The following is a 27,527-nucleotide window of genomic DNA, read 5'->3' on the forward strand; positions in this document are numbered from 1 at the left end:
TTATTTATATATGTGTATATACAAGTATGTGACATCTTTATAGAGATACAACAAAACAATGTATTCTTTAAAAAAATAAAATATTTAAAAATATAATTAACACATCTGAAAAACAAGTGAATAAATTAGAATAATAACCTGACTAATTTTTAGGAATTATTGAGAAAAATCAGATAAATGAAAATATGAACAAAAAATCAAGAGATATGAAGGACAAGCGCTAATAGGGCTTACAAGATTGAAGAAAGAAGAGGAGAAAAAGGTGAAGAAGAAGTAGGTGGAGAAGGAGGAGGAGAAAAATTCCAAAGAAGAAGAAAATGTAAATGATCTATTAGGAAAGAATGGAACAGTAAGTAAAACCAAAATCATTATAAATCCTGTAAAACTTCAGATCTTTAAGGATTAAGGGAATAATCTCAAAAGTATTCATAAAAGGGGGAAAGGCAGTTTATATACAATGAAACAAGAATTAGATAGCTTCAGACTTTCCTTAGGTAGAAGTTGTGGGAAATATTTGTGGGTAAATTATCTTAAACTTAAAATCTTGTACTCTTCTCCAAGCCAGCAATCAAATGAGAAGCCAAATAAAAATGTTCAATATCTAAAAGAAGTCATGAGTTTAATTCCCACAGGACTTTTCTATAATAATTAAGTGTACACCTCAACAAAATAAACAATGAAACAACTAAAAAGGAAGACAAGAGATGCCAGGAAAAAAAGTGAATGAAGGCACTGATAAAATGTTGGTTAGCCTGAGCAGTTTTATTTATGTAGTATGAAGAAACAGAAACTAAAATTAATAAATAAATGACAACCTGGAGAATGGTTGTCCAGGAAAAAGAAAATGAAAGTTTGTTAAATCTTTCTTCTGGTAGGGGGAGACTCTGGTTACTGAATAATGATATCTAGATTCTAAATGTATGTATTAAATATTCAAGAAGAATAATCAAAAATAGTTGGGGAAATATTATATAGAGCTTCCTAACAGTGACAAGGAGAAAAATGCAGAAAAATGAAACTCACTAAAAGGTATTAACGGCACAAAAGAAGAAATAGTTAAAATTAAAAGTAAATAAACAACAAAAATGTGAATGTCAAATATAGATAGCAGGAATAAGTTTAAACACATGAGAAATTAAAATATTAGGTTTAACTATAGGGAGTTGCCAATGTTTGACGTTTTGGCCTATACAAACATCAGTTTCATATGGTTCAAGTAAGTAATTGTAAATTCTTATTAAAATACAGAAACTTTCACATTTGTTTGACAAATAAACCTGTATGTCACTTATATGAGAGACACATTTTCTGAAAATGATGAAGACAAAAAATGAAGAGATGGCTGTTGACAAAAAAGCAGATGTACCTGTCAGGCAAAATAAAGTACAAGATAAAAGCACAATAAAAGAAAAAAATCCACCAAGGACTATAAGAGCCATGGACTTTCAAGTGTGTGACAGTTAAATTGAAATGCGTAAGAAAAAAACTAACAAATCTACAATCACAGAAGACATTAATACACATTTCTCAGGCACTGTTAAGTTTGAATAAACAAAAATTAAATCTTAGAGGTCTCAAATAACATAATTAACAAGTTTGTTGTAATAGGTTTAAAGGAAAATTTATAGTTTTTCATGGCACACAAGGAAAACATAAGAAATTGCAATACCACTCAGAGTTTACCCAGGTCTAGTTCTGTCCCCTGAAAGTAGAGGAAGATTTCGTTTGTCCTTCCTGAAATCTGTTAGCTCCTGTCCACTGGAACACTGATCTTAACTAAATGGGCCTTTGAAACTAGTCAGGAAGATGGCTGTTTTTAAAATAACTTGTTTCTTGTTTCTGTTTCTGTTTAACCTAGTTTCAAATAACATATCTATCCATTAACACCTAAGTTCCAGGTATGGGACATGATTTCAGCACTCAAGAGGCTGATACTCTAATTAGGGGAATAAGTTGTACACATAAACCATGAATGGTCAACCTGTGATGTAATCAAGTGCTATTATACCAACACACATACTCAAGGTTTTGAGAATGGAGGAATCAAGAAAAGTGAGATGAGTTTGACCATCTGTGCTGGTCAGACATGTCTAAAATAGTGTGTCCAGGATTGAGTACCTGGTTTCAAAAGGCCCTTTGACAAGCTGTGGCCAGAGAAGGGCAGCCAGGATGGGAAAATATCTGCTCAAATGACTCTAACAGGAAACATGTCCTGTGATGAAGGATTATATGATGAAAATGCTGGGGATATTTGGTCTGCAGAAGAGATTTGTTGGTTTAGGGCAACATATAGTACAGAGCTTTCGAGGCAGACAGACCTGAGATTGGACCCAGCTTCATTTTTTATTTGCTATATGACCACGAACAGGCCAATATTTTCTCTAATGTTAGTTTCCTCTTTATAAAGTGGGGATAGTAAGGCCTATCTGTGGTGAAGATGATCAGTTCACATGTTAAGAAGTGCAGTGCCTGACAAGTGCTCCAGTGCATACTTAGAGTGAGCATGATAAACAAAGAGGCGGGCGAATCTGGCTTTGCCACTTAATATTCGTATAACCTGTGGCCAGTTTTTCTTAGCCCTCTTGGGTTCAGTTTTTTCATGTTTTAAATGGGAATAATGACTCTTATCTCATAAGTGCCTGGAAAATTAATGAGAATTCATGTCCAGTACTTTCACAGAGTACTCTGTGAATTCAGGGGAAAAAATGTCAATTCAAGTATCTAAGAAACTGACAACTAAGGAAAGAATTCATTAAGGGTGGTAAAATTTGAAATTTTTATGAAAATATCAATAGATTTCCCATATGCCATCAATAACTAATTAGAAGATAGGGTAGGGAAAAAAGATAGTATTCAAATGGTACCACTATTAAAAAGAAATCACAGCCAAATAGTAATCCAAGGGGAAATGACAGAACTTTAAAGAAAATTTTAAAATGTTATTAAAAAACATAACAAATAGATAAATAAATAAAGACATCACCTTTCTAAATGGAAAGACTAAATATTATTGAAATGTGAAAATTTTCAAAGTTAACCCATAAGTTTAATGTATTGCTAATTAAAATAAATTTTTCTTATAATACAATACCTGATAAGCTGATTCTAAAGTATACACAGAGAGAAAAATCTTTAAGGATTACCTAAAACTTGTACACTTATCTAAGAAATAGGTAAAATCAGTGGGTAAAAAAACCTACTTAATTAACAATATTGAGACAATAAAAAATCTTTTAAAAAATAGTCCTCCTACCTCACACAGCAAATATAAAAAAGTCAAAATGGATTTGTGGATTCAAAATATAAACAAACACATGAAATCATACGAGTACTGAATTAAATCATAGAAAAATTTGTTATAACTTTGATTAAAAAATGGCTTCCTTTACAAGATTAACTCCTCATCCCCAAAGGAAAATGAATAACAGCAAAATGACAACACAACAAAGAGAATGTAAATGAAATGTATGATACATATGACTTAAAAATTAAAACTGTATGTGTGGCTAAATATAACATAGAAAAAGTTAAAAACCAAGAAACAGAATTAGATAAATATTTAAAATACATTTAACAGACAAATTATTAGCATGAAGACATATAGAAGGACATATAGAAGGAATTGCCATAAATCTCTAAGAACAAATAATTTAATAAAATATGAGCAAAGGATATGAATAGGCAATTCAAGAAGAGTAAGTATAAATGACTAATAATCATATGAAAAGGAGCTAAGTCTGATTCTTTTTCTTAAATTTTTAAAAATTTATTTATCTTAAGAAGGGAAGGGAAGGAGAGAGGGAGAGAAATATCAATGTTTCGTTGCTTCTCGTGTGTCCCCCACTGGGAGCTGGCCTGCAACCCAGGCATGTGCCCTGACTGGGAATCGAATCGTGATTTTTTGGTTTGCAGGCCTGTGCTCAATCCACTGAGCTACACCAGCCAGGGCTAAGTCTGATTTTTAATCAGGAAATGCAAATTAGATAAGAACAAAAGTATGTTCATCTATTAGACTGGCCAAAAAATACTGATAAGGGATAAGGTCAATGTATCAAGAACTAGAAAGGAAGCAAGAACTCTCAGGTATTGCTGGTAAGTCTAGCTAGGCAATTTTTTTTAAAAGGCAATTTGCCAATCTTTCAAAAGTTAAAGTGTATATTTTTTGGACCAGGAAGCCACTTTTAGGCATTATCCTCAAATACATGTATATGCTATTCATTGAATAATTATATGCAATAATAAAAATATGATAATATAATAAATAAACATATCCATATTATGGAACACCATATCATGCACTTATTTAAAAAATGATGTAATTCTGTACTAGCATGTAAAGATCTCCAGACATATAGTTAAGGTTAAAAAAAGTAAGTCACACATATGTGTGATATGATCTCGTTTAAGTTAAAGAAAGGACAGAGTAAGTGCAAATGAACATATGTGTAATTAAGTGCAAGAAAAAGAAAGGATGCACAAAGATACTGTTGTTGTTCATTATTTCTATAATAAAAGAAGAAAACAAAGATATGATTTTGAGGAAGGGTTTTTTATTAGTGCCAGTGATATACCACCCATTCTTCACATTGGCTTAAGACTAGTTGCAATACATCAGCAAAGCTCTACCTTTTCAAAATCAGTCAACCCTGCCTGTTATCATTGATTCTTTTTTGCAAAGGAAAGTATATATACATGTGTGTGCATGTGTGTGTGTGTGTGTAATCACCGAATATTCATTGTGGGGAGGCTGTGATCTTCTAATTTTACTTTTATGAATAGTCTTATTTTACAAAATATTTTTAGAACTTCGCTTTTGGAGTTTGGATTGCTTATAGGACATATTCTGCTAGATACAATTGTGAAAAAAATCCATCCGTTGTGAAAGTGCATGTGCTTTTTAGAAATAACCAGAAGGTATTTACAATCTAGCTTGGTTGAGGAGACTGAGATTTTACTGGCCAGTGATTCCTATTATATTTAAAGCTATTGACTTCTTAGTGATACTGAGTCTAGGAAGTGAGAGAGAGTCATGTTGAGGAAGGACTATGCCAACCAGAGGGGAAGGAATAATAAATCTCCAAAGGAGGTACAGGTGAGCTCTTCTTGAGAAAGAGTGGGAGGTCCCAATGGTTGAGGCATAGTGAGAGAGCTGGGGAGTAGAGGAGATGAAAATGGAGATTTAGAGGGGGCTGCATTCTGTAGGGCCTCAGCTGGCTCTGGTTCTTACTCTGAGTAAAAAGAGAAGGCAATAAAGGGTTTTGATTAGTGATGCTCATTTTGGTTTTAAGGAAATCATATTGACTGTTAATTGAGAAAAGACTGGAGGGGTTGAGCATGTAAAAAAGGGTACATCTAGGCAAGAGAAGATGGTTATTTGGACAAAGTTGGTGACATCAGGGGTAGTAAGAAATAGTTGAAAACAAATATATTTTAAATATAGCACTAATGGTGTTGGGGGACAGATTTGACTTGGGGTATAAGAGAAAGAGAGGCGTCAAGAATGACTGAGGTTTTTGGCCAGAATACCTGGAGTGATGGAGTTGCCATTTACTGATCTGGGAAAGATTGTAAGAAGGACAAGTTTAGAGGGGAAGCTCAAGTGCACAGTTTTGAACAAGTCAAGACTGAGTAATTGCTGATAAAAGGCATCCAGTGTATAGGTAGACTGGACAGTGGCCCGGACAGGAGGCCAGACATCTACTCTATGGTCATGAGAAGTGGTGGGGAGGCCAACTATATCAGCATAGGTTCATGTAAGTGGTATGGAAGTTCTGATCTTTTTCCATTTCTTCAATGAAATAGAAACAAATTATTAGCTGAAAGTCAGGAGGGACAAAAGTGTTGGAAGTTTGGAAAGAAAGCAGAAAGTATAAAATGGTCATCTAGAAGAGCTAGTGACTAAATGTACTAATATAATCTAGTGGGTAGTGTCATAATTTACCTGCATTCTTGGACATCCTGGTCCAAGAATTGTTTGTTGGTGTGGGGGAACACCCCAAATTAAAATTGAGTCTCAGAACATTGTTTACATCTGAACACAGGTGATAACTGAACTTCAAATTGAGAACCTCTAGAATAGCAATGCTTTTACACTTTACACTCTAATGTGTCCACATCGCTTGAGGATCATGATAAAATAAAGACTTTGCTTCAGAAGTTGTGAGCTAGGCCTGAAATTTTGTATTTCCAACAAGCTCTCATGTGATGTTGGTGAGAAGGATCAACTTGTGATCCCAAACCAGCAGCACTGGCATCACCTGGGAGCTTATTAAAGATGCAGAATCTTGACCAAATCCCAAAGCTATTAAAGAAAAATCTTCATGATCTGTAGACCATTTGTATGTACAGAAGCATTGCCCTACAACACTGGTTTCTAACTTGGGCTACATATGAGAATTACCTGGGAAACGTTTTATGAACCCTACCAAGTAGGGCACACCACAAAACAATTAAATCAGAATATCTGCAGATAAAGCTCACATATTAGCAGCTTTTAAAACTTCTCAAGGGATTCCAATGTGTAGCCAGGACTAAGAAGCACTGTTTTGATATTGCCATAGTATAAGCTGCTGACTAACATGCCAGGTTTCTAGAGAAGAACCAATAAAGCTTTCTGAGTTTGGACCCACCCAGGTCTAAATAGGAAGACCAGTGCTTGGGCTGTCTGTTTGTATTAGACAAAATCATCTCTCACACCCAGTGCTCTTAATGGACCCCATACTTCAAATTCCTCAGAAGAGGATGTCCACTGAGAGCATCTAGCAAAGGTGGAGGTGTAGGCAGAAATACTTCACTTCCTTGAACAACCAAAAGAAGGATAACAACCGATTTAAAAACAAAGAACCACCAGAACTGCCAGAAAATCATTTGCATGGAAGTTCAACAACCAAGGAGTTAAAGAAACATTCATCCAGACTAGTAGGAGGGACAGAGACAGGTGGCTTGGGTGGAGAAGACATGGGGCAAGGCAAGGCAGCAGACAGCACAGGCAATCCCACATTCGAGATAAGCCCAGAGGAACAGCAGGGGGAATGAGACAGACTGGGAAACCCAGGTATCAGCACAGGAAACTAAAGCCTCAAAACCCGTAGCTATAAAAAACTGTGGGGGTTGTGGTGATGAGACTCCCAGCCTCACAGGAGAGTTCATTGGAGAAGCCCACAGACTCCTAGAATGTAAAACCCCACCCATGTGCAAATCAGCACCTGAAAAAGCACAATCTGCCTGTGGGAAGCAGCAGAAGTGACTGAAAGCCAGAGGAGAGGGGAACAAGCAGTATTGTTCCCTCTCAGACCCCTCCCCTACAGACATTGCCACAATATGCTCACAAAATTGATTGAGCTTGGCTGCAAAATGAAGGAAGAAATGAAGGCTACACGAAATGAAATAAAGCAAAATATACAGGGAACCAACAGTGAAGGGAAGGAAACTTGGACTCAAATCAATGATTCAGAACAAAAGGAAGAAATAAGCATCCAACCAGAACAGAAGGAAGAAAGAAGAATGCAAACAAACAAAGGGAAGCTTAGGAAAGGATGGGGCAACTTTAAGTGTTCCAACATCTGAATCATGGGGGTGCCAGAAGGAGAAGAGGAAGAGCATGAAATTGAAATCTTACTTGAACAAATAGTGAAGGAAAACTTCCCCAATCTGGCAAAGGAAATAGACTTCCAGGAAGTCCAGGAACCCCAGAGAGAACCCCCAAAGAAATTGGACCAAAGGAGGAATACACCAAGACACAGCATAATTACATTAGCCAAGATTAAAGACAAGGAAAGAATCTTAAAAGCAGCAAGAGAAAAGGAGACAGTTACCTACAAAGGAGTGCCCATGAGACTATCAGCTGATTTCTCAAAAGAAACTTTACGGACAAGAAGGGGCTAGGAAGAAGTATTCAAAGTCATGAAAGGCAAGGACCTACATCCAAGATGACTCTATCCAGCAAAGCTATCATTTAGAATGGAAGGGCAGATAAAGTGCTTCCCAGATAAGACCAAGTTAAAGGAGTTAATCTTTATATATGAAATGTTAAAGGGACTTATTTAAGAAATAGAAAATCAAAAACTATGAACATTAAAATGACAAAAAACTCAAAACTATCAATAACTGAGCCTAAAAAAACAAAAACAAACTAAACAAACAATCAGAACAGGAATGACAGGAACAGAATCACAGAAACGGAGATCACATGGAGGATGATCAGTGGGGAGGGGAAGGGGGAGAATGGGTGGAAAAAGTACAGGGAATGAGAAGCATAATAGGTAGGCACAAAATAGACAGGGAGAGGTTAAGAATAGTATAGGAAATGGAGAAACCAAAGAACTTATATGTACAACCCATGGACATGAACTAAGGGGGATGGCGACATGCTGGTGGGTGGGGAGTGGTGCAGGGACGAGGGGGATAAAGGGGAGAAAAACACTGGGATAACTGTGATAGCATAGTCCATAAAATATACTTTTAAAAATTATTCAGAAGAAAGTCTTTGGGAGAATCAGGATGCACAACAGTATGTTTGTATTCATGTGAACATTTGGAGATGGGTCTTAAAAATTCCTACAGCTGCAACTTCTTGAACCCCTTTTCTTTTATGTGAAAGTAAAAATATCTAAGGATGGGTCGGAAATCCCAAGTAAAAAGGGATTTACTTGCTGGGGCACTGAGGACTATCTGGATCTAATGTGAACACAAAATTTCAGTGAAGATGTTTTATAACAACAGTCTGTTGTCATTAGAATGAGTCTTTATGAACCTGTTAATAAAGCATAAGAACTGAGAAATGTGACTGTGCATGAATGTTTTAAATCTCCGAAGATGCTTGATGTTTATTTGATTATATTTGCTAACATCTTTTTGGTTTTGAGAAGTTGGGTTATTACATAATTGAGAGAATAATTCTTCTGGAGTAATTTATCATCTTTAATAAATTGCAATTCAACTCTAAAGTTGCCTTTGATTTGAAAAAAGATGTGGTTTCTCAAAAATTAACAGCTAAAAGGATAAATTAAGCAGACATATTTAAAACTTGTATTGCCCTGGCTGGGTGGCTCAATTGGTTGGATTGTCATCCCATGAGCACCAAAGGGCTGTGGGTTTGATTCCCAGTCAGGGCACATTCCTAGATTTGTGGGTTCAATCCCTTGTCAGGGTGTGTACTGGGGGCAATGGATTGATTGGCAATGGTTTCTTGCTCACATTGAAGCTTCTTTCTTTCTCTCTCTCCCTTCCTTTCTTTCTAAAATCAATGAAAACATATCCTTAGGTGAGGATTAAAAAAAACAACTAACCCCCCACCCTTTGTATCTGTGTTGTTCTTTTCCTTGCCAGTGCCTTCTGATTGCTGGTGGAGTCTATGGGAGGTACCAGGGCCCTGGGCTGGGGATGTTTTTAGTGCTCTTTGGAAAAGAGATTTTTATTTTCTATTCTTTTCACTTAGTTGACACTAATGAATCAGTAATCAAGTAATTCAGAAAAAGTTTTATCAGAGCCTTCGTGTTTTGGTATCAGCTTCAGGGAGTTTGGGCTAGAAATCAAAACAGAAAAAAGAAATTCTAAATTTGGGGCCACCTTTTAGTTTAAATGGATGGCTTTGGTATCCCAGAAGTCATCCCAGTAAGAGAGAAAATAAAGAAACTGGATTAATAAATGCTCATATTTGACTAAGAAAAAGGAAGGGAGATGGACATGTCTATTAGTTTGACTGTATTTTTATATGCGTTTTACTATGCATGTAAAATATGTTGTACACCTTAAGTATATATAATTTTATTAAAAATAAGATTAAAATATTTAAAAATGAACAGATTCAAAGAGTATAATAAAAATAAAAACATCCATTTATGATATTTTTAAAAACACAGTAACTCTTGTCCACCACCACTTTCTGGATGTGCTTTCTTTCATGGTATCATTTTGTGCATGGCTGGTTTGTCTCATGGGACAATCTGTTTTCCCAGTGACCAGCTTTTAGGATAGAATAATGCCTGTTTCTGCTGAGAGAACCGGGGGTCGTTGAAAAGCAACATACTCCATGTTTCCAGCCAGAGACTTTGAGATGTGCCTCAGGTAGCTTATTAACACAGAGCAAAAATAGTGTCAGAAGTTCATGGTGGGGGGCAGTATTAAAATGATAAAGGCCAGACAGGAGATAGAGCGTCTCGTGAACTAATTCCATAAAAAAGTACATAGTGATTGCAGCTGTTCCAGTTTATTAGCACCTGTTATTCCAAAAGTTTCTAAACCTCTAAGGGGGTTCAGAAGAAAGAAAAATAATAAAAAGGATGCATATAAAAGGAATATCTACTAAAGAGAGTTAATTGCCTGATGCTACCTACTACACAGAGATCAAGTGGGTGGGAAAATATTTATTTTGTAAAGAAATACAACACACCGATTTATTGATGTGATGACGTCTTTCTCCTGAGAGGTGGTTCAAGTGGGGTTTGCACTTGACCAGTGTCACATAGTGACAGGTGGTACAGACAGGCTATTCTGCACTGCACTTCTCCTGTTGTTCAGGACTAAAGCACCCCTTTCTGCCCCGCTGCTGGGAGTGTTGAAGCTGACAGCTTAGTGAAGTTCAAGTTTTCCTCTGGTGGCAGTTCACATCTATCAATCCCCTTGCCTCAATGCTTCCGAAGGTCCTCCCACCTCCAGAGCTCCCTCTGGGATCCACAGAGGTCTGTGCTGGGACTGCATCACAGTTCACCTGCACCATCTTGCCTCTTCACTCTCCCATTATAACCTTCCTGCCCTCAACCATCTCAGAGTCATGGCTGTGCTGAGAACCCACTTGCACATATGTAAATATGTTCTGCTTGAAGTGTAAGAAGTATTTTTAGAAAAACCAAAACAACTAGCCACTCTGGGTTGATAGAGCAAAAATATTGAAACAGCTTAGAAAATAGACAGCAGATCTGAAGCCTAAGCCTTCCAAGAGATGCCACACCTGAGAAATTTACATTTGACTGACCCTTTTTCTAGCAAATATTCTGGAATGTGCTGATTTACTGTGCATGTCACTTCTACCCAGAGAGCAGGCAGATTGCTGATAAGCATTTCTAAAACAGATCAGCTGGTATCAGGGGTGGGCTGTGGAGATCCTTGTGAGAGTGGCTGAGAAGAATGTGCTTTTTCCCAAGTTCCCAGTTTCATGATCAGTTCTGCTGAGACCTGGGAAACCTGCATCATTCTCCAGGAGCCTGCTAGATTGTTTCCCATTTGATTTAACTGCTTCGATCTCCTTTACCATTCAAATATCTTTATATCCTCAAAACAATGTCTCTGGCCATCTTTTTGCCAAAATGAGACTATTTCATTCTGATGGGTGTGCCACTACCGTCCTCATGTCTGGCCAAAGCAGAAATTTGGCATTCTTCCCGCTCTATTATTTTCTGTACTTATTTCAAGACTTGCTGATTTTATCTCCCGAATATCTCTCTAATTGGTTCCTTTTTTTCACTCTGTCTACCTCTTCCCCAGTTCAAGCACAAATTATCTCTTTCCTAAACCATTACAAGGTTTTTCTAATGTTACTTTGCTTCTAGTCTTCAATTGGAATTCCATCTCTAACATCTATTAAATTCTCTGATGTTACTTGTTCTCTTCTCACCACTCCTCTTTTTTTCTCTCTATAAACTTTCCTTGGGAGATCTCATCTATATGTGTGGGTCTGATTAATGTTGGTATGCCCAAGATATACTGAAAATACTCAAATATCCATCTGAGACTTTTCTCCTGAGGTTTGGACCTCTGTACCTAGCTGCCAATTCTTTAAACTCAACTTGTCAAAAAAAGAATTGGTCACTCTGCCTCTCCAACTGGATTGTCCTCCCCTATTTCCCATTTCAATGGATTGCACCACTTTCTAAATTGTGCAAGTCATAAGCCTAGGTGTGGTCTTCAATCTGTCCATCTCCTTAATTCCTCAATTCACATCAATCATCTCTCTTCTTAAACATCTCATGGTCCTGTCTCTTACCACCATGGCAATTATTGCTAACACAATCCCAGCCCAAGTTCTCATCTAGAATATTTTTTAACCTGGATTTCTACATCAGCTTCTTAACTGGTTTCTGTGGTCTCTGTGTTATCTTTCTGCAATCCCTTTTTCATTGTATAGTGAATAAGATCTTTGTAATCTGCAAATCTACATTCCGCTGCCTGAAACCCTTCAATGCTTCCCCATTGTTCTTATACCAAATATCCATGGCTTATAAAAACTCATTATGGTGTGGCCCCTACTTGCCTCTCAAACAATCTTCTCCTCATACACTCCCACTCTCACAACACTTCAGGCATTGGAATATCTTAGTTGTTTGAATGTACAATGCTTTCTCTTACCTCTGGACTATTTTGCACCATGCTTCCTCTTCTTGAAGGCTCCATCAGTCCCATTTTGCCTTCTCCTTTGTTTTACTACTTATTCTCAGTTTTCCAATCTCAATTTAACTTTCTCTTCCTCCCAGAAGCCTTTACTGACCACTGAGTTTGGTTTAGATGTTTCTCATTTTTAGCTCTCTTGACATCCTCTTACTACCTCTATGATAACTTTTATTAACTTCTATTGCAATTGCTTTTTTTATGGTTAGTTCTCTGACGGTAAGAATCATATCTGCCTTTGTTATTCTTTTATTCCTAATTGCAGAACTATACTTGGCATAAAACGCATGCTGAAAGAGAATCTGACTTGATTGATGAGTTAATGAATACCCTGGCATGGGCAGTGCCCTTTTCTGAGAATGTCATTCTTTGCACTCTTGCTCACTAGGCAAATTCCTTTTAACCATTCAAGCCCCAATATCATGCCTTCTTGACTTCCTAAGGGAATCATAAAACCCAGATTTCTGCTTTCCATATCACACTCCTCCCTATCATTACTTTTTGTCAAATGTTTTGCTTATAAGTCTGTTTTTGCACACCAGACTTCAAATTCTTTTATGGCAGGACCTGTCTTAGCCCCCATAATGTCTGTTAGCCCCCATTACCTGGTATGGAGCATGTGGTCACATACTCGCTAAAAGTAGAAGTAATTGTAATAATAAACCTGGGCCTGATTTTCTTTTGAAGTTGATACACTTGACAAGGCAATTCCAAAAAATGTCCCACATGATTTGTTCATGGAAGTATTACTGTAATAAGTGTTTATCTTATCATAGGTACTGTTGTTAAGTTATAGGATTTGAGGTTCTCTCATTATATTGAAATTCATGTTTCACTTTGTTTAGGTGTGTTTATGGCTCCGCTATGTCAAATAATCCATGCCCACACTCATAGTATTCCAACTAAAATTTTAGGAAAAAAAGATTCATAGTATCATAAATCATTTGAACCAGTTTGGCAATCATGTTAACAAAATGCAGGCTCTTTGCATATCTCTGAATATTTTTCAGGTTGTTTCTGTTAGCTCTATGTGAAGAGAGGATGATATACACTTTTGTAGGTTAACTACTGAAAATATTTAGATCCGTGTTTCTAAACAAAGGTCATTTTGCAGTCCATGAGACATTTGGCAATGTCTGGAGGCATTTTTAGTTGTCACAAGTGTGTGGGAGAGAGCTAATGGCATCTAGTGGGTAGAGGCGAGGGATGCTATTGAAAATTCTATGATGCACAGGGCAGCCTCCCACACCAAAAAAAGTATCCAATCCAAAATATCAATAGCACCTAAGTTGAGAAGCCCTTATCTACATGAAATAAAAATCTCACACTTCATTTAGGTATACTTTTCTCTTTAAATAATACTTACCTTACAACTAGAAGACTAGAGTATATAGTCCCATCCATGTGCCTTGTTCTTATATTATGATTTGAAAAATTCTCTAAAATGGTATGTAAGTATCTATCTCATGGGGTTGTTATATAAATTAAATATGGTATTATGTGGGAAAAATCTTAGTTCAGTATCTGGTAAATAGTAGGTCCCTCAATAAATATTTGTGAAAATAAGTTTGTGAACACATAGGGGGTGGGGTCTAGGGGTGAAAACAAATAGCATTTACCCTGAGTTGTTCCTGAGCTCCTCACCCTTTTTGGATCTGTACATGTGTCACCACTTCTGAGGATAGTTTAGAGAAGAATAGCATTGACAAAGATCCAGGGAGATGTGCATACATACTTTTTGTTCTTCTCGCTCTACAGCTGCATTGCATTTTTCTATTCCCGAGTTTCTCAAAAAGTCTCTGAGATAGCCAAAGAGGGTTCCAATTCCATATCCCATATAAGTGAAAACCATAACGTGAAGAGGTGCTTCCTCAAAGGATTCAACAATTGGCTTATAAAAATGTGGCTTCCCATTTTGCTGAAAACACAAAAGAAAATCAAAGGTTAGCACTCTCCCAGTTACAATAAAGTATGATACTTAAAATTTTGGACTTCCAGCTATTTGGAAATAGATTACTGAAGAGGAAATCAGAAATGTATATTTTATTCTACAACCCCCTAAAGAAATAATTGATTAATATAAAAATTCTCATCAGATGTTAAATCCATAAGTAAAAAGTTAATGAGAAATTGGGTTTTTATAAGATGACATAGTATCACGCATAGGATACTACTTAATCACAAACCCAGGGTAAGTACCTTAACCAGGTGATAAAATTACATAACACATGTTGGAATAATTAGCCACTTTGTGATCTTATTATATTGTAATATTCAATGTATCAATGAAACACTTCAGCAGAATTTAGTCAAGCTCTTATATCTAATTTCCATTTCACAAGTAATATTAGGATAGAGGAACACGGCAAATTATTTCATGAAGAAACGATCAGATAATCCACAGTGTAGAATTCTCCATATAAAAATTGGCTTGGCCTTTAAAAGCAAAAATAAATAAATAGGCCTACATCAAACTAAAAACTTCTGTACAACAAAGAAAACAATCAACAAAATTTAAAACAACCTAGAAATAGGAGACAATATTTGCAAACCATGTACCTGATAAGGGTTTAATACCCAAAATATATAAGAAACTCATACCACTCAAAAACTAAATAATGCAATTAAAAAATGGGCAAAGGATCAGAACAGACAGACATTTTCCCAAAGAAGACATACAAATGGCCGACAGGTACATCAAAGATGCTTAAACATTACTAATCACCAGAGAAATGCAAATCAAAATTGTGCTGAATAATGCAGTTGTGAATAATAAAATATCACCTCATGCCTGTTAAGATGGCTATCATAAAAAACAAAAAACAAGAAATAGCAAATGTTAGCAAGTGTGTGGTGGAAAGGGAACCCTTGTGCACTATTGGTGGGAATATAAATTGGTACAATCATGGTGGAAACAGTATGAAGTTGCTTCAAAGAATTAAAAAATAAAACCCCATTTCTGAGTATATATCCATACAACATTAGATAAGTATCTTGTGAAGATATTTGTACTCCCATATTTATTGCAGCATTATTCACAATAACCAAGATATAGAAAAAACCTAAGTATCCCCTGATGGCTGAATGAATAAAGAAAATGTTAAAATGTTATACACAAACACACAAGAATATTATTTATCCATTAAAAGAAAGGAAATCCTGCTTTTTGCAACATGGATGAACCTAGAGGACATGATAAGATAATGAAATATGAGGGTATGGGAGCAGAGTGATTGTAAATGACCATAACATAGGACAAAAAAGTAAATGTCATAAGAGTCAAACAAATGGAAGTACCTTATCACCTCAGGTGGTCAGAACTGGAGTCCTGAAAAACATGGAATTGGAGTGTAGTTTTGAGGGGAGATACCGCATAAAGGTAGAGAGCGCTTTCATGGGAGTGAGACCGCCTGGGTTCAAATCCAGGCACTTTCATTGTATGACCTTGCCCTTGAATGCCTCGAGTGTAACATGGAGCTAATAAAAGTTGTTTTGAAAATTAGTTGAGCCAATAATATATGCAAAAACCTGCCACAAAGTAAGAACCCATGAAATGTTAATGATTTTCATTGAGTCTGAATAGGGATGATAGATCAAACTGTTAGAATGAATTATGCTGCTTTTAGAGAAATTTTTGAAAGGAAGAGAAAGAGTATGTATAGAGCCCTGGCCAATCTTATACATAGAAAGAAATGGGAGAATGAGGATCCACTAAGAAAGAGCAAGGAGAGGAAAGGAAGAAATGGGAGGTTGAAGAGGAAAGAATGGTTGGTAGTGGCTGAGAAAGACCATTGTATATGCGAACTCTCACAAGAAAACTGGACCCCTCCTTCACAACATACACAAAAATTAACTCAATAGATCATAGACCTCAATGTCAGAGCTAAAACAGTAAAACTCTCAGGAGAAAATATAGAAGTAAGTATTCATGACCCTGAGTTAGGCAAAACCTTCTGAGATACGACACCAAAAGCACAAATGATAAAACAGATAAGTTGCACTTCACCCAATTTAGAAGTTTTTGTGATTCAAAGGATACTGCTAAGAAAGTGGAAAGACAACTCACAGTATTGAAGAAAATGTTTGCAAATCATATATCTGATAAGAGTTTAGTATCCAGAATATATAATGAACATTTGCAGCTCGATAATAAAAAGACAAATAACTCAGTTAAAAAATGGACAAAGAATCTGAATACATTTTTGTCTAAATATATAAAAATGGCCAACAAGCACATGAACACACAAATTATCATTCCTAAAGGTAGGTGAAACATAAGGTAGCTCTTTCCTCAGTAGAATTCTCCACTTTTACTCTAAAATGTTTGAGTTGCCATTATTTCTCTTCTAAAATACTTCGGAATGTCATTAGATATGGTTGAAGTTATACAAATAAAGCACTGCCAAGGCTCATTAAAGTGAAGTGACACAAGAACAATGAGAGTACACAGTTCTTCTTTATCTGAAAGAGTACTCAATGTCTTAAAGTTGTCTGAGGATTTAAAAATATGAATACTTTAACCACAGCCTTACATATTTAGAAATGCTTTATGAAACATAGACTTCACCCCCGGTGTAATTAATATTGACTTAGAGGCAGACCCTGGAATATGATGTTGTACATGATACACTCCAGGTAGAAACCTTCTATCTATGAGATCTCGTGATCAGTCAACTCAAATTGTTCAGATTGCTGAGATATACTAGTACATAAAAACTTCAATTAAGATGTATTTTTGCATTGTCTTAAAACTATAGCATTATGTCTATCTAAAATATTTTTATTCTTATTTTATTCCTATTTCAACAGTAAACCAAGCTTTACTGAGTGTCTGTGTTTCCAAATATTTTGCCAGAAGACAGGGTGTTCTTACAGACAGACGACGGGCTGATAAATAGTACCAGAGAGACATTTATGGTACTGTGGGTACTGGGAGGAAGATGCGTTTAACAGTGGTTGGAAGCGGTATGAAGCTTTCATAAATAAGAAGTCAGTTGACCAAAGGCTGGAAGTATGAGGACTGGAAGGATAAGGGCAGCTGGAATGCACAGAGAGAAAGATCCCCAAGATAGAACTGAGAGCATGTGGGGAGATGCTCATCAGCCTTTCTCCTAGGCCACTGTAATCACCTTCTGGGTGGTCCCTTTACTCCATCTCCACTCCCCAAATCTTCAGTTGCTAGAGTGCTCCCTACAGATGCTCATCAACAAAAAGGCTTATGGAAAGGCTACATACCTCTGCAACTTTGGGGTATTCTTCACAGTGTACATAATCTAGAATGTGGGAACCAAGAGAAATACCTTTCTTGCTTATCACTTTCTCCCCATTGCAAACATGGTAGGTGCCTAATACGTATTTGCTGATTGACTCAGCTTATTGCCTATTACTAAAATGCTGAAGAAAAAAATTCGCTTAACTTTGGGAAACCCAGAACATGTATCAAATGTATTTATTACCTTTTATATACATTTACCTAATCCATGACAAATCTCTATTCAGAAGTGTTGGTTTTCAGCATAAAGTTAAGTTTTTTAGCATAGAAGACAATGCTGTCTGAAGTCTTCTAATTTTCTGTTTTCCATTTGTTGCTTAAGCAATATCAAACTGCTTTTGTTTTGTAATAGGGTACCGCCAGGGCCCCCAAAGAGGGATTTGTAATGGGGTCCAGAACTTAGGGTGTTGAGAAATGATAAAATATAGGATGTCCTCACTTCCACAAATATGAACTGGGGGATGGGACACAAGGAGCAGGACCCTTGAGAGTAATTTTGCATATCAACAGTTGGTCAGCTTCATACCCGATATGCAAAAATGGTTATTTTACCTAGCTATAACAGTTGGCTAGCTTCAAAGGTATGGTAAGTAGCTGTGACCATAGGAGATGGGAGTGACTTCTGATGTAATTAGGAGGCAACTTCCCCTGGTTACAGTGCCTGTGTGAGACCCTGGAGATAGTTTCTCCACATCACAGGGCCATGCCTGCCTGGACTTACTATGACAGCCTAGAAAAGCTGGAAAAATGAGAATTTTGGCAAGTGTAGCCGATTGTGGGAGGAGTTGGAAATGGGGATGCAGAGGCAGATTCATGTCAGGGTTTAAACCTAGGTGCAGCAGTCATGCAGGGTGAACCACGTGGTTTCAGGGCTCAAGCGCTGTGATTGTGGGGCTCCCTTAACCGCGTGGCTTAGGAAGCAGGAAAGCAAGATGTAGCAGCCGTGCAGAGCTCTCTCTTAGTTGGAAGAATGCAGCGGAGACCTTGTGGGAAGGGAAGGGGTGAAAGGACTCTCGCTGGCGGTCCCTGTGAAGGCGCCACGTGGGTTTGGGTTGAGAACTGTAGATCATGGCCACACAGCTGATGGTGCTGGGAATGGTGGGAGGCCTGCCAGCCAAGCATGGATGACTGAGAAGAACGAGGAGAAATGAGCTGCAGACTTCTGTTTTTTGCTTCTGGAGGACCATACTTCTGACTGGCAAGTTCTGAGACTGGCCTGCCAGGGCAAAGGAAGAAGGAAGGACTGTGCATGTTTGTGGGTGTTTTGAGGGGCTTTGGGATTTTAACAAAGATATTAAGTCATTAGTCTAAGTCTGTATAACTTTTGAATAAATAGTTTCTTTTCTTTTCACCAAACTCTGGCATTGAGAGCCATAATTCCTACGAGGAGCAGGCAAGGTGAATTCGGTACAGAGGGACCCTGGGGGAGAGGGGTCCATTCAGTAACAGTACCTTACCCCACCCACAGGTTTGTTCTGTAACAATTTGACACCCTGATTTTTATTCCCCTCAAACCTTTACTCATACTGCCATGTCCATAATTTCTTCAGTTTTCACTCATTTTGCTAACTCATCTCTCCTTCTCTACTCCACATACATATTAATATATTATTTGCCTGCTTAACTCCAACCGTTTAAGACCCAGTGCTGGCTTTGTGTTTTAAAAAAGTCTAGGCTAGATGTCCTCATTGTATAACACTATTATTATATTCATCACATGGTATTACAATAATATTTTTAAAAGACAAATTATTTGATAACAGGACAGAAAATAAAGGATCACTTGCAAAAATAATAGCTTTCATTATCTGTCACTCAGGCCTTTCAAATATTTCAAATATTTTAACCTTGTTGTCCAGTGTGGCATAGACTGGGCTGTTCATCACACCCATTTTCCTTTTCCCTTTCTCTCAGCTGGACTACATTTCCCCAAGTCCTGGCAGGCAAATGTGGCCACGTGACTGAGTTCTACCAATGTGAAAGGGGTGGAAGCAAAATATGCTGCTACCATGCCTGGCTCATGAAAGCCTTTCTCATGACCCATATCTTTCTCTTTTTACTCTGTTGCCATCTGAAGGCTGATGGCCAAGGTAACCTTAGGAGCCACATATTAAAGATTGCAGAGTTTTTTGTTAGTCTGGTTCCCTGAATAACTGTGTGAGGCAGAGTCCTTACCATCTCCTTCTTTAACACTCTATCACTGCCAATTAGACTTAATATGAGTGAGAAATAAACTTCTATTTGGTGCCTTTTTTTATTGTGACATCTAGTATAACCTTAATGAATACATACTACAGTAACTTTGTTAAAATACTTTTACTGCTAATCTTTGCTTAGAAGCATTTGAAAGAAGTCCGAGAACCTTTTTACCATCCCAAGGAATCATGTAACAGGACATGTCTGGGCAGATCACAACTCAGATTTGTATATGGGAATGTTTACACCAGAAAATGAACTAAGGCAAAGTCCAATTCTTGACTTATCAAGCTGTTCTGCATGTTAGGCAGTGCATGATGAAAAAAAAAGAAGTATATTGCAAGATTTAGGCTTTAGTGATCACAGAAGGCAGAGAGAGACATATTATGAACATGGAAATGTTGATGAGACCACTTCTTTTTATATTAGCTACTCCAACCCTTGGTAAACAAGTTCAGATGTTGGTAGCTTAAGTTGGTTTCCAGTTGTGTTGGATCGCTTTGCAACCTGAAGAGTTAGCTAATGTGTCACAGCAGCCCAGGAAGAGAGCCACAGCCTTCCACAGGACACACCCAGATTGAGAAGTGAAAGATTCACAGAAAGGACAGGATTGCTTGAAGAGGTCACATAGAGCCCTCAGCAGAGTGCCAATGAGTGAATGAGAGATAGGGAGGGAGGGAAGGAAGGAGAGAGTGCAAGCACCAAGATTGAGAAAAGTTGAGAAAGGAGGTGAGGGCCTTTCTAGGAAAAGAGGACCAACATAAGCACTTGTTAGTAGAATAAAACAAGAAGAACAGGGCCTTTCATGGACCTCTGGCTAGACCTCATGTGTTAGCTACTTGGAGGTAAGCTGTATAAAGCCCACTGGAATGAAATAGGTTTTGTGTGGCAGGTCAGCCAGACTGTCTTTTTCAGATAGGAGTGAAGGAAAGGTGTACTTTTCTTTGGGATGCCCCCTCATCAGACCTGCTGGAGGAATGCAAGATAGAAAGATTTGTAGGATGCTAGGATCCTACCTGGGATGACAGCTGGGGTGGAGGCTCTAAAATCAACTGAACATAATTCAACCTTGAAACAAAGTGGCTGTCTCACCACCCTGCAATGATTGAATTCTTCTGATCTTACTTGCAACTGTCTGACTCACTTGAGGATCACAGAGCTTTCAGTAAGTTATCCTGATAAATCAGAGAAAACAATGTGCCAATGGTTTAATATCACTGAGAATAACTACATCTTACTATCTTCTATATCAGTATAATGTGTCATGTGAAAACAGTGCTCAAAGCCTTTGTGGCCATGATCTTATTTATTTACATAATATTCCTAAGAGGTAGGTGGTGAATAGCTGTAATAGAATTAGAATTATCTTCACTAATAAAAGAGACACAAGGCATTAAGCAACTTCCCTAAAGTTGCAAAACGGGAAAAGGCAGGACTAGGTTGAATTTCTCACCTCAAGAACAGCAGAGTTAATGCAGAAAAGCTTGAAGTTAGATCCCTGAGACATGACAGAACATATTTCAGATATAAAGTAGACATGAGACTGAATCTTTTTCCTTTCCAGGTGGATATTGGTAGTAGCAAACACTGTGTGGGAAGGCTGACAACCATGCACATGGATCTCTGCTGGGCACTGGAAGGAGCACTCAGGTAGCTGGTTCTTACAGTTGTCTCTTACAGATGGCTCTGTGCAGCTCCCATCCTCATGGAGCTAATTCGTAGATGATGGGAGATAAAGTATGCATACAAAAGTATAACATTTTGGCCCTGGCCGGTTGCTCAGTTGGTGCATCATCCTACACACCAAAAGGTTCCCAGTTTGATCCTTAGCCAGGGCACATACCAGGTGGGGATGTGTATGGGAGGCAACTGTTGATGTTTTCTCTCTCTCTTTTTTCCTTCCTCTCTCTCTCTAAAGTCAATAAACATATTTTAAAATATATAACGTTTGGGTCCTAGAGAGCAAGAAATATCAAATGTCAATATCTAATTAAATGTATAGCAATGGTAAAAAACAGAAGTTTGATAAGTCACTTCACATTTATACATTTGTTCATTCATTCAACAAACACATTTTGAGCACTTTGTGCTAGCTGCTGTGCTAGGTCCAGGTGACACAGTGGTAACTAAATGGGATCCAGTTCCTGTCCTCACAACGCTCATGGTCTATATGTATGCTGTTCAATACGCTACTCACTAGCCATATGTGACATTTATATTTAAACTTAAATAATTAAAATTAAACAAATTTAGAGACTTAGGTCCTCAGTTGCCCTAGCCACATTTCAAGTGCTTGATAACCATATATGGGTGATGGCTGCATCACTAGAGGAGACAGGTATACAGTATTTCCATTATTACCGGAGTTTCTGTTGTCAGAAGTTGGCAAATTGTGGTGCACAGACCAGATCTTGCTCACCACCTACTTTTGCAAATAGTTTTATTGGAACACAACTACACCCATGTGTTTATGTATTGTCTATGGCTGCTTTCACTCTATAATGGCAGAATTGAGTAGTTGTGACAGAGGTTGTATATTTATCCCAGAGAGAAACAAATATTTACTATCCGGTCCTTTATAGAAAAAAGTTTGCTAATCCCTGGTCTAGACAGAAATACAGATGCAGAACAAATATTTACAAAAAAGAAAGTGACAAATAAGTAAGATTGCTGTGGAGTGGGTAGGAATTTGACCTAATTCAGGAGATGGCAAAGGCCTCCCTAAAGAAGATGGTATTTAAAATAAGAATAGAGTAATGAGTGGGGATTTACTGGGCAGAGTGTTTCTGAATCAGGAATAAGCTGAAAATCTGTGGGAAAGGCATGGGGTTGTATGGCTGGGATAGTGAGGGGGCAGGTATGGCCAAATGTCAGTTCCAGGAGGGGAACTCCATCTGTGTTGTCCATTGCTAGTGCTCCAGTGTCTAGGATGGCATCTGATGTGAAGTAGGTATCCATCAAATGCTTGATGAATGATCGAATAGGCTGGGAGGTTATGCAAAGCTCATAAGCCAAGTTTAGAATTGCAGCCCTGATTCTAATAAAGGAAGCCATTGATGAGTTTTAAGCAAGTGGTTGCTTATAATTTCTGATCAGATGTGTTTTTTCAGAAGGGCTCTTGGAGGGCTGTGTGAACACTGTGTCTTCCAGGAGCTCCCACATTCAATGATTCACAGTGATTCACGGCGGTGTAGTTGGTGATTTTAAAGTCTCTACCATTGTAAAAAAAGGATTTGATGAAGCCAACACTTGTTTGGTTGATTTTGGAATTTTGGACCTACCACCAAAAATCACGAGTATCTTCTAAATGTCTTGAGTGAACAAAAAACAGGGATGCTTTGTCATTACAATGAGGTGTGCTCCTTGGCGTTTCTTTTCCGTATCAGGCAGCCAGTGACTCATAGGCGAGTTACAACAAGGTGGGGCTCCTGGAAGCACACAAAATGTGGTTCTGACAGTCACTTGGCTAAACTTAGTAGACTGAACTTGGAATACAAACAATAATTTTTTGAGTCAAATTGAAACAATTTCTTCTTGTACCTCAATGATCCTATACCCCACCCAAAACTTTCTATTCTGTAAAGCTAGATTAAACAGTTGCCAGCCATTTAGCAACACAAAGAAGCAGAAAGCTCCCCTACTCAGAAAGAAACTGGCTAAGAATTCAGTTATTGTTCCTTTTTTGTGTCCCTTAGGATTTTGCACATACTTATTCTTCTTGCTTCTCTGCCTGCCACCCTATAAAAACACACACATTTATGTATGTCATGGGCAGTGTAGGAGCCCACACCTTGGTTTATCTTTTGCTTACCTTTCAAGATAGAATGTGTCCATAAAGAAATAATGCTTAATTGGATATATTATATTTCCTGGCTGAAATCTTCTGCTTTCATGGAAGGCAGAACATGACATTTTATTTTCTATAAAAAAACTTTTGCTCCTTGGATAGATAAGCATCTTGTCTCTGAACAACCAAGTCATCAAGAATATTATATCACAACAATGTATTTCTTTGCTTCCAAAAAATCTGAAAACATTCATGGTCACAGTCATAATTATTGGATTAACTTTTATTATCATGTGGCACATAATATAGAAAAAAGTAACTTCTCCAAGAGCAATGCCAATTTTGACTGGTTTTTATCTATAGTTTTGAACCAACCACCTGATGGATCCAAACATTTAAAAAAATTTATTTATTTGTTCATATACTTATTTAGCACTAAGTAATGGATGGGTTCCATCATGAGTCATCTGATTGGTATAACGATTAATGCTACATTTAACAAAAGAAAACTGATGTTTGCAACCTACTTATTTCAGTTTTTGAGTCATTTTCTTAGGTCATCATGTGAAGCACTTCTACCTATTTCTCAGTTTATAGGTATCTGATTCATCAGTCTTCCTAAGAATGACCAATGGGAAGCATGGCCCCTTAGAGAAAATACCTGTCTCTTTTTCATAAACTAACAAACCAACTCATGGGGGACATCAATTGTGAGATTTTCCCAGGTGTCTAAAGTTATTTGCAAGGTTTGGCAAAATGTGTTAGTGTCAATGGCCCCTTTATCTCTTTTTGGTTCCACAGTGTGAAAGGTGGTGCTCTGTAGAAGCACCAGAATCAGAAACTGGTGGTAAACAGAGGTGTGTCTTGCCTACCTCATTTTGAGATCTTGGGCCAGTGATGGCACTTATTTGAATCTCAGTTGCCTATTGATAAATATGTCACTAAGATCTAGAAAATGAGATAAAATGCTTCTCTGAGATCTGAGATCAGTTCTGCCATTATTATTCAGGTGTTTGAGAAGATCTGGAGCCTAGTTTCGTTACGACTAACTATAGGATTAAGTGACTGACAAACAGCAAGCTGCAAGAAACCAGGGGTCCCTTATCATGTCATCAATGTCATTGCCTCTGGCAAGCTCAGCAAAGTAACCAAGAAATGAATTGACTATGTTGCCCACTGGGTTCAGAAGCAAGCATTTATGATGTTATGTGTTTGAAAACAGAGTTGAAGTTGATCCAGGACTCACAGAAAGGTGATTCTGAGGAATACTTATGCTATATAGTATAAGAAGAACAAAGGCAAACAATGTTTAAACAATGATTTATAGAAAATTCATGTCATGTAAAAATCACTGTCACATACATGGCTACAGAAATCTAAGGTAGAAATTAATATTTTTCAAGGCTTTCAGCAACTCATGGATTAAGTTTTTTTTTTAGTAACACTGATCACCAAAGCTGCTCTTTTGAGCAAGTGCAGTAACAAAAATAGCATTTTTTTCTCACTGTGAATTAAATAAACTACTGAAGTCAGAGGTCCTGATTTTTTAATCTCCCACCTGTTCTTGTAAGGAGCAATTGATGGGGTTGCATGCACTAAATAAGGGCTTGAGAGGTGTCTAGTGCAGCCAGTTCTTTGAGACATTCTTGAACATAAGAGTCAGAATTTCTGGGAATGTTTTCCAGCTCTGTCCCCATCATCCACATGGCTTTGTTATCATTATTTTTCTTGGTCCTGTTTTTTTCATTCCTAAAATGGGTAAATAGCAGTTGTTCTGTCTATTTCACAGCAAGGCTGTGAGGGTTCAATGAGATCCTGGATATAAGGATCATTGTACAGATAGAAAGATCTTTGTAGTTTATGCTGAAAATTAAAGGGGTCAGTCATTTGTTAAATTTAAAATCAATTATTTTCTTAATTTTAGGTTCCCTAGAAGTAGACTCCAAGTAAAGGATTCAAATGCAAGTTGTTTATTTAGAATGTGAGCACTGGTAACGGAGAGACAGAAAAGGATATGAAACCAGTGCATGCTGTGCTATCATTCATTTACTGCTGTGGGCAGTTGGAGCTCTTTTCTAGTGGGACTCTGGGAAACAGTGTAGAACATGCTCAGAGTTACCCACCTGTGGGGTGAGGGGTGTGGGTGTTTATCCTCCTGCTCCAATCAGTCAATGGTTGAGGGCTACTCTTGGAGGTGTTGATTCTCTGGCACTTCTAGCTTGGTGCACACTAGGTCAGAACAGGCTTCAAGGGCCCAGAGAAAGTCCTTGGGCAAAGAACATGAGAGGTGGTCTTTGGAAGTAATACTCTGTACACAGAAATGGTAAGAGCTGACCCTGGTTGGTGTGGCGCAGTGGATTGAGTGCTGATCTGCAAACCAAATGGTTGCTGGTTCAATTCCTAGTCAGGGCACATGCCTTAGTTGTGGGCCAGGTCTCCAGTAGGGGGTGCACGAGAGGCAACCACATATTAATGTTTCTCTCCCTCTCTTTCTCTTTCCCTTCCCCTCTCTCTAAAAATAAGTAAATAAAATCTAAAAAAAAAGTAATGGCAAGAGCTGAAAGATGAAGTGAAAATGGCCCATCAGGATCAGCTACTGTCATCATGACTTCATAACTGCACCACCTTAATACTTAGCCTTCACCTCTCCATATTATTATTCTCTAATATTCAGTTCGTTTTCATTTCAAAGCTTGCTGGTCTTTTACTCAGGTATTTCTGACACTGTATTAAAGTCTGTTACAATATGCATTCCAATATACATCTTTTCTTTGTTTTCTGGCACAGTATCACCAAAGATAGGCTAGTGATAGAAATAGGCAGTCTCCTGCAAGGGCTAACATTAACAAGAGCTCACATTTATGGAGAGTTTTTTTGGTCACCGGCACTCTCTTAAGTCTTTGGATGTGCTACCACATGTCACTTACAACAGTTTTATTGGGTAGGTACTACTATTATCCTCATCTTCCAAATGGGGAACTGAGGCACAGAGATATTATACCACTTACCCAAGGTCCCAGAGCTGGAATTCAAACTTAGGCACTGCCATGGGGAAGCCCTACCCCCAATTTCTATGTGATGATTTAGGTTATTAGGGCAGCAGGACTGTGGGAAGTGGCAACAGGTTATATGACACTGGGAGAAGGAGAAAATCCTGGTTCCACTACTTTGCAGCCATGTGGGTGACTGACCTCTTTAAAGCTCAGATCCTTATGTGTGAAATTGGAAAGCCTATTGTTGATTAACAATCATATTTCAAATAGCACAAACACATGGTAATTTTCCACGTGTAGCGGCAATCATTACTTTAATTAATATTGATTTCTCTGACATGGTGTCCTAAGAGATGCAAAAAGGAAGTTCTCCACATACGGACTCTCTTTTTGGGAAACAGGAAAGAAGACGCCTTTAGTTCTCACATGAAACAAATGCAATTTTGCAATATCAATTTTGAAATCGAGACTAAAGAATTTGCAATAGCAGATACCGTGTTGAGTCTTCAAATATGTAGTCCCTGGCTGTTTGTTTTAAAAGCTTAGAGTTTTTACAAAAATGCTACTTCCCAGAGAGAGCCTTGGGATTTGGGGGGACAAGGAGCTAAACGACTTTGGAGGCAGCCACTTAGGTTTGCTGAGTTTTATTTCTCTATGTGTAAGAAGACAGGGGTTGGAGTGAAGTTGTAAGAATTTCTAAACCAAGCTCCCCTACTGCTAACTGGATTATACTAAAGACCGGAAAGGAAAATGGCTCTTGATCACTTTGGAATTAAATGTGTACAACAGGGAAACTTCTCTGGTGAGTCAGCCTTTCTTTGAGACCTTCTTTTTTCTCATTTGATGCTAATTTACATATTACTCAGTCCTTTTATCCAGAAATTAAACTCTCTAACAT

General features: G+C 37.7%; 1 protein-coding gene across 1 annotated transcript in view; it reads right to left on the reverse strand.

Moving 5' to 3' along the window:
* SPTLC3 (serine palmitoyltransferase long chain base subunit 3) overlaps positions 1-27,527 on the reverse strand; it is a 141,538-nt gene that overhangs the window by 96,004 nt on the left and 18,007 nt on the right. Inside the window, exon 2 of the mRNA XM_037031364.1 lies at positions 14,117-14,299. Coding sequence (XP_036887259.1) covers positions 14,117-14,299 — 183 coding nt within the window. The remainder of the gene's footprint in view (positions 1-14,116; positions 14,300-27,527) is intronic.

This window comes from Sturnira hondurensis, unplaced genomic scaffold, assembly GCF_014824575.4.
Source record: "Sturnira hondurensis isolate 20B ecotype Veracruz unplaced genomic scaffold, ASM1482457v3 Scaffold0001813, whole genome shotgun sequence".
Classification (NCBI taxonomy): Eukaryota; Metazoa; Chordata; class Mammalia; order Chiroptera; family Phyllostomidae; genus Sturnira; species Sturnira hondurensis.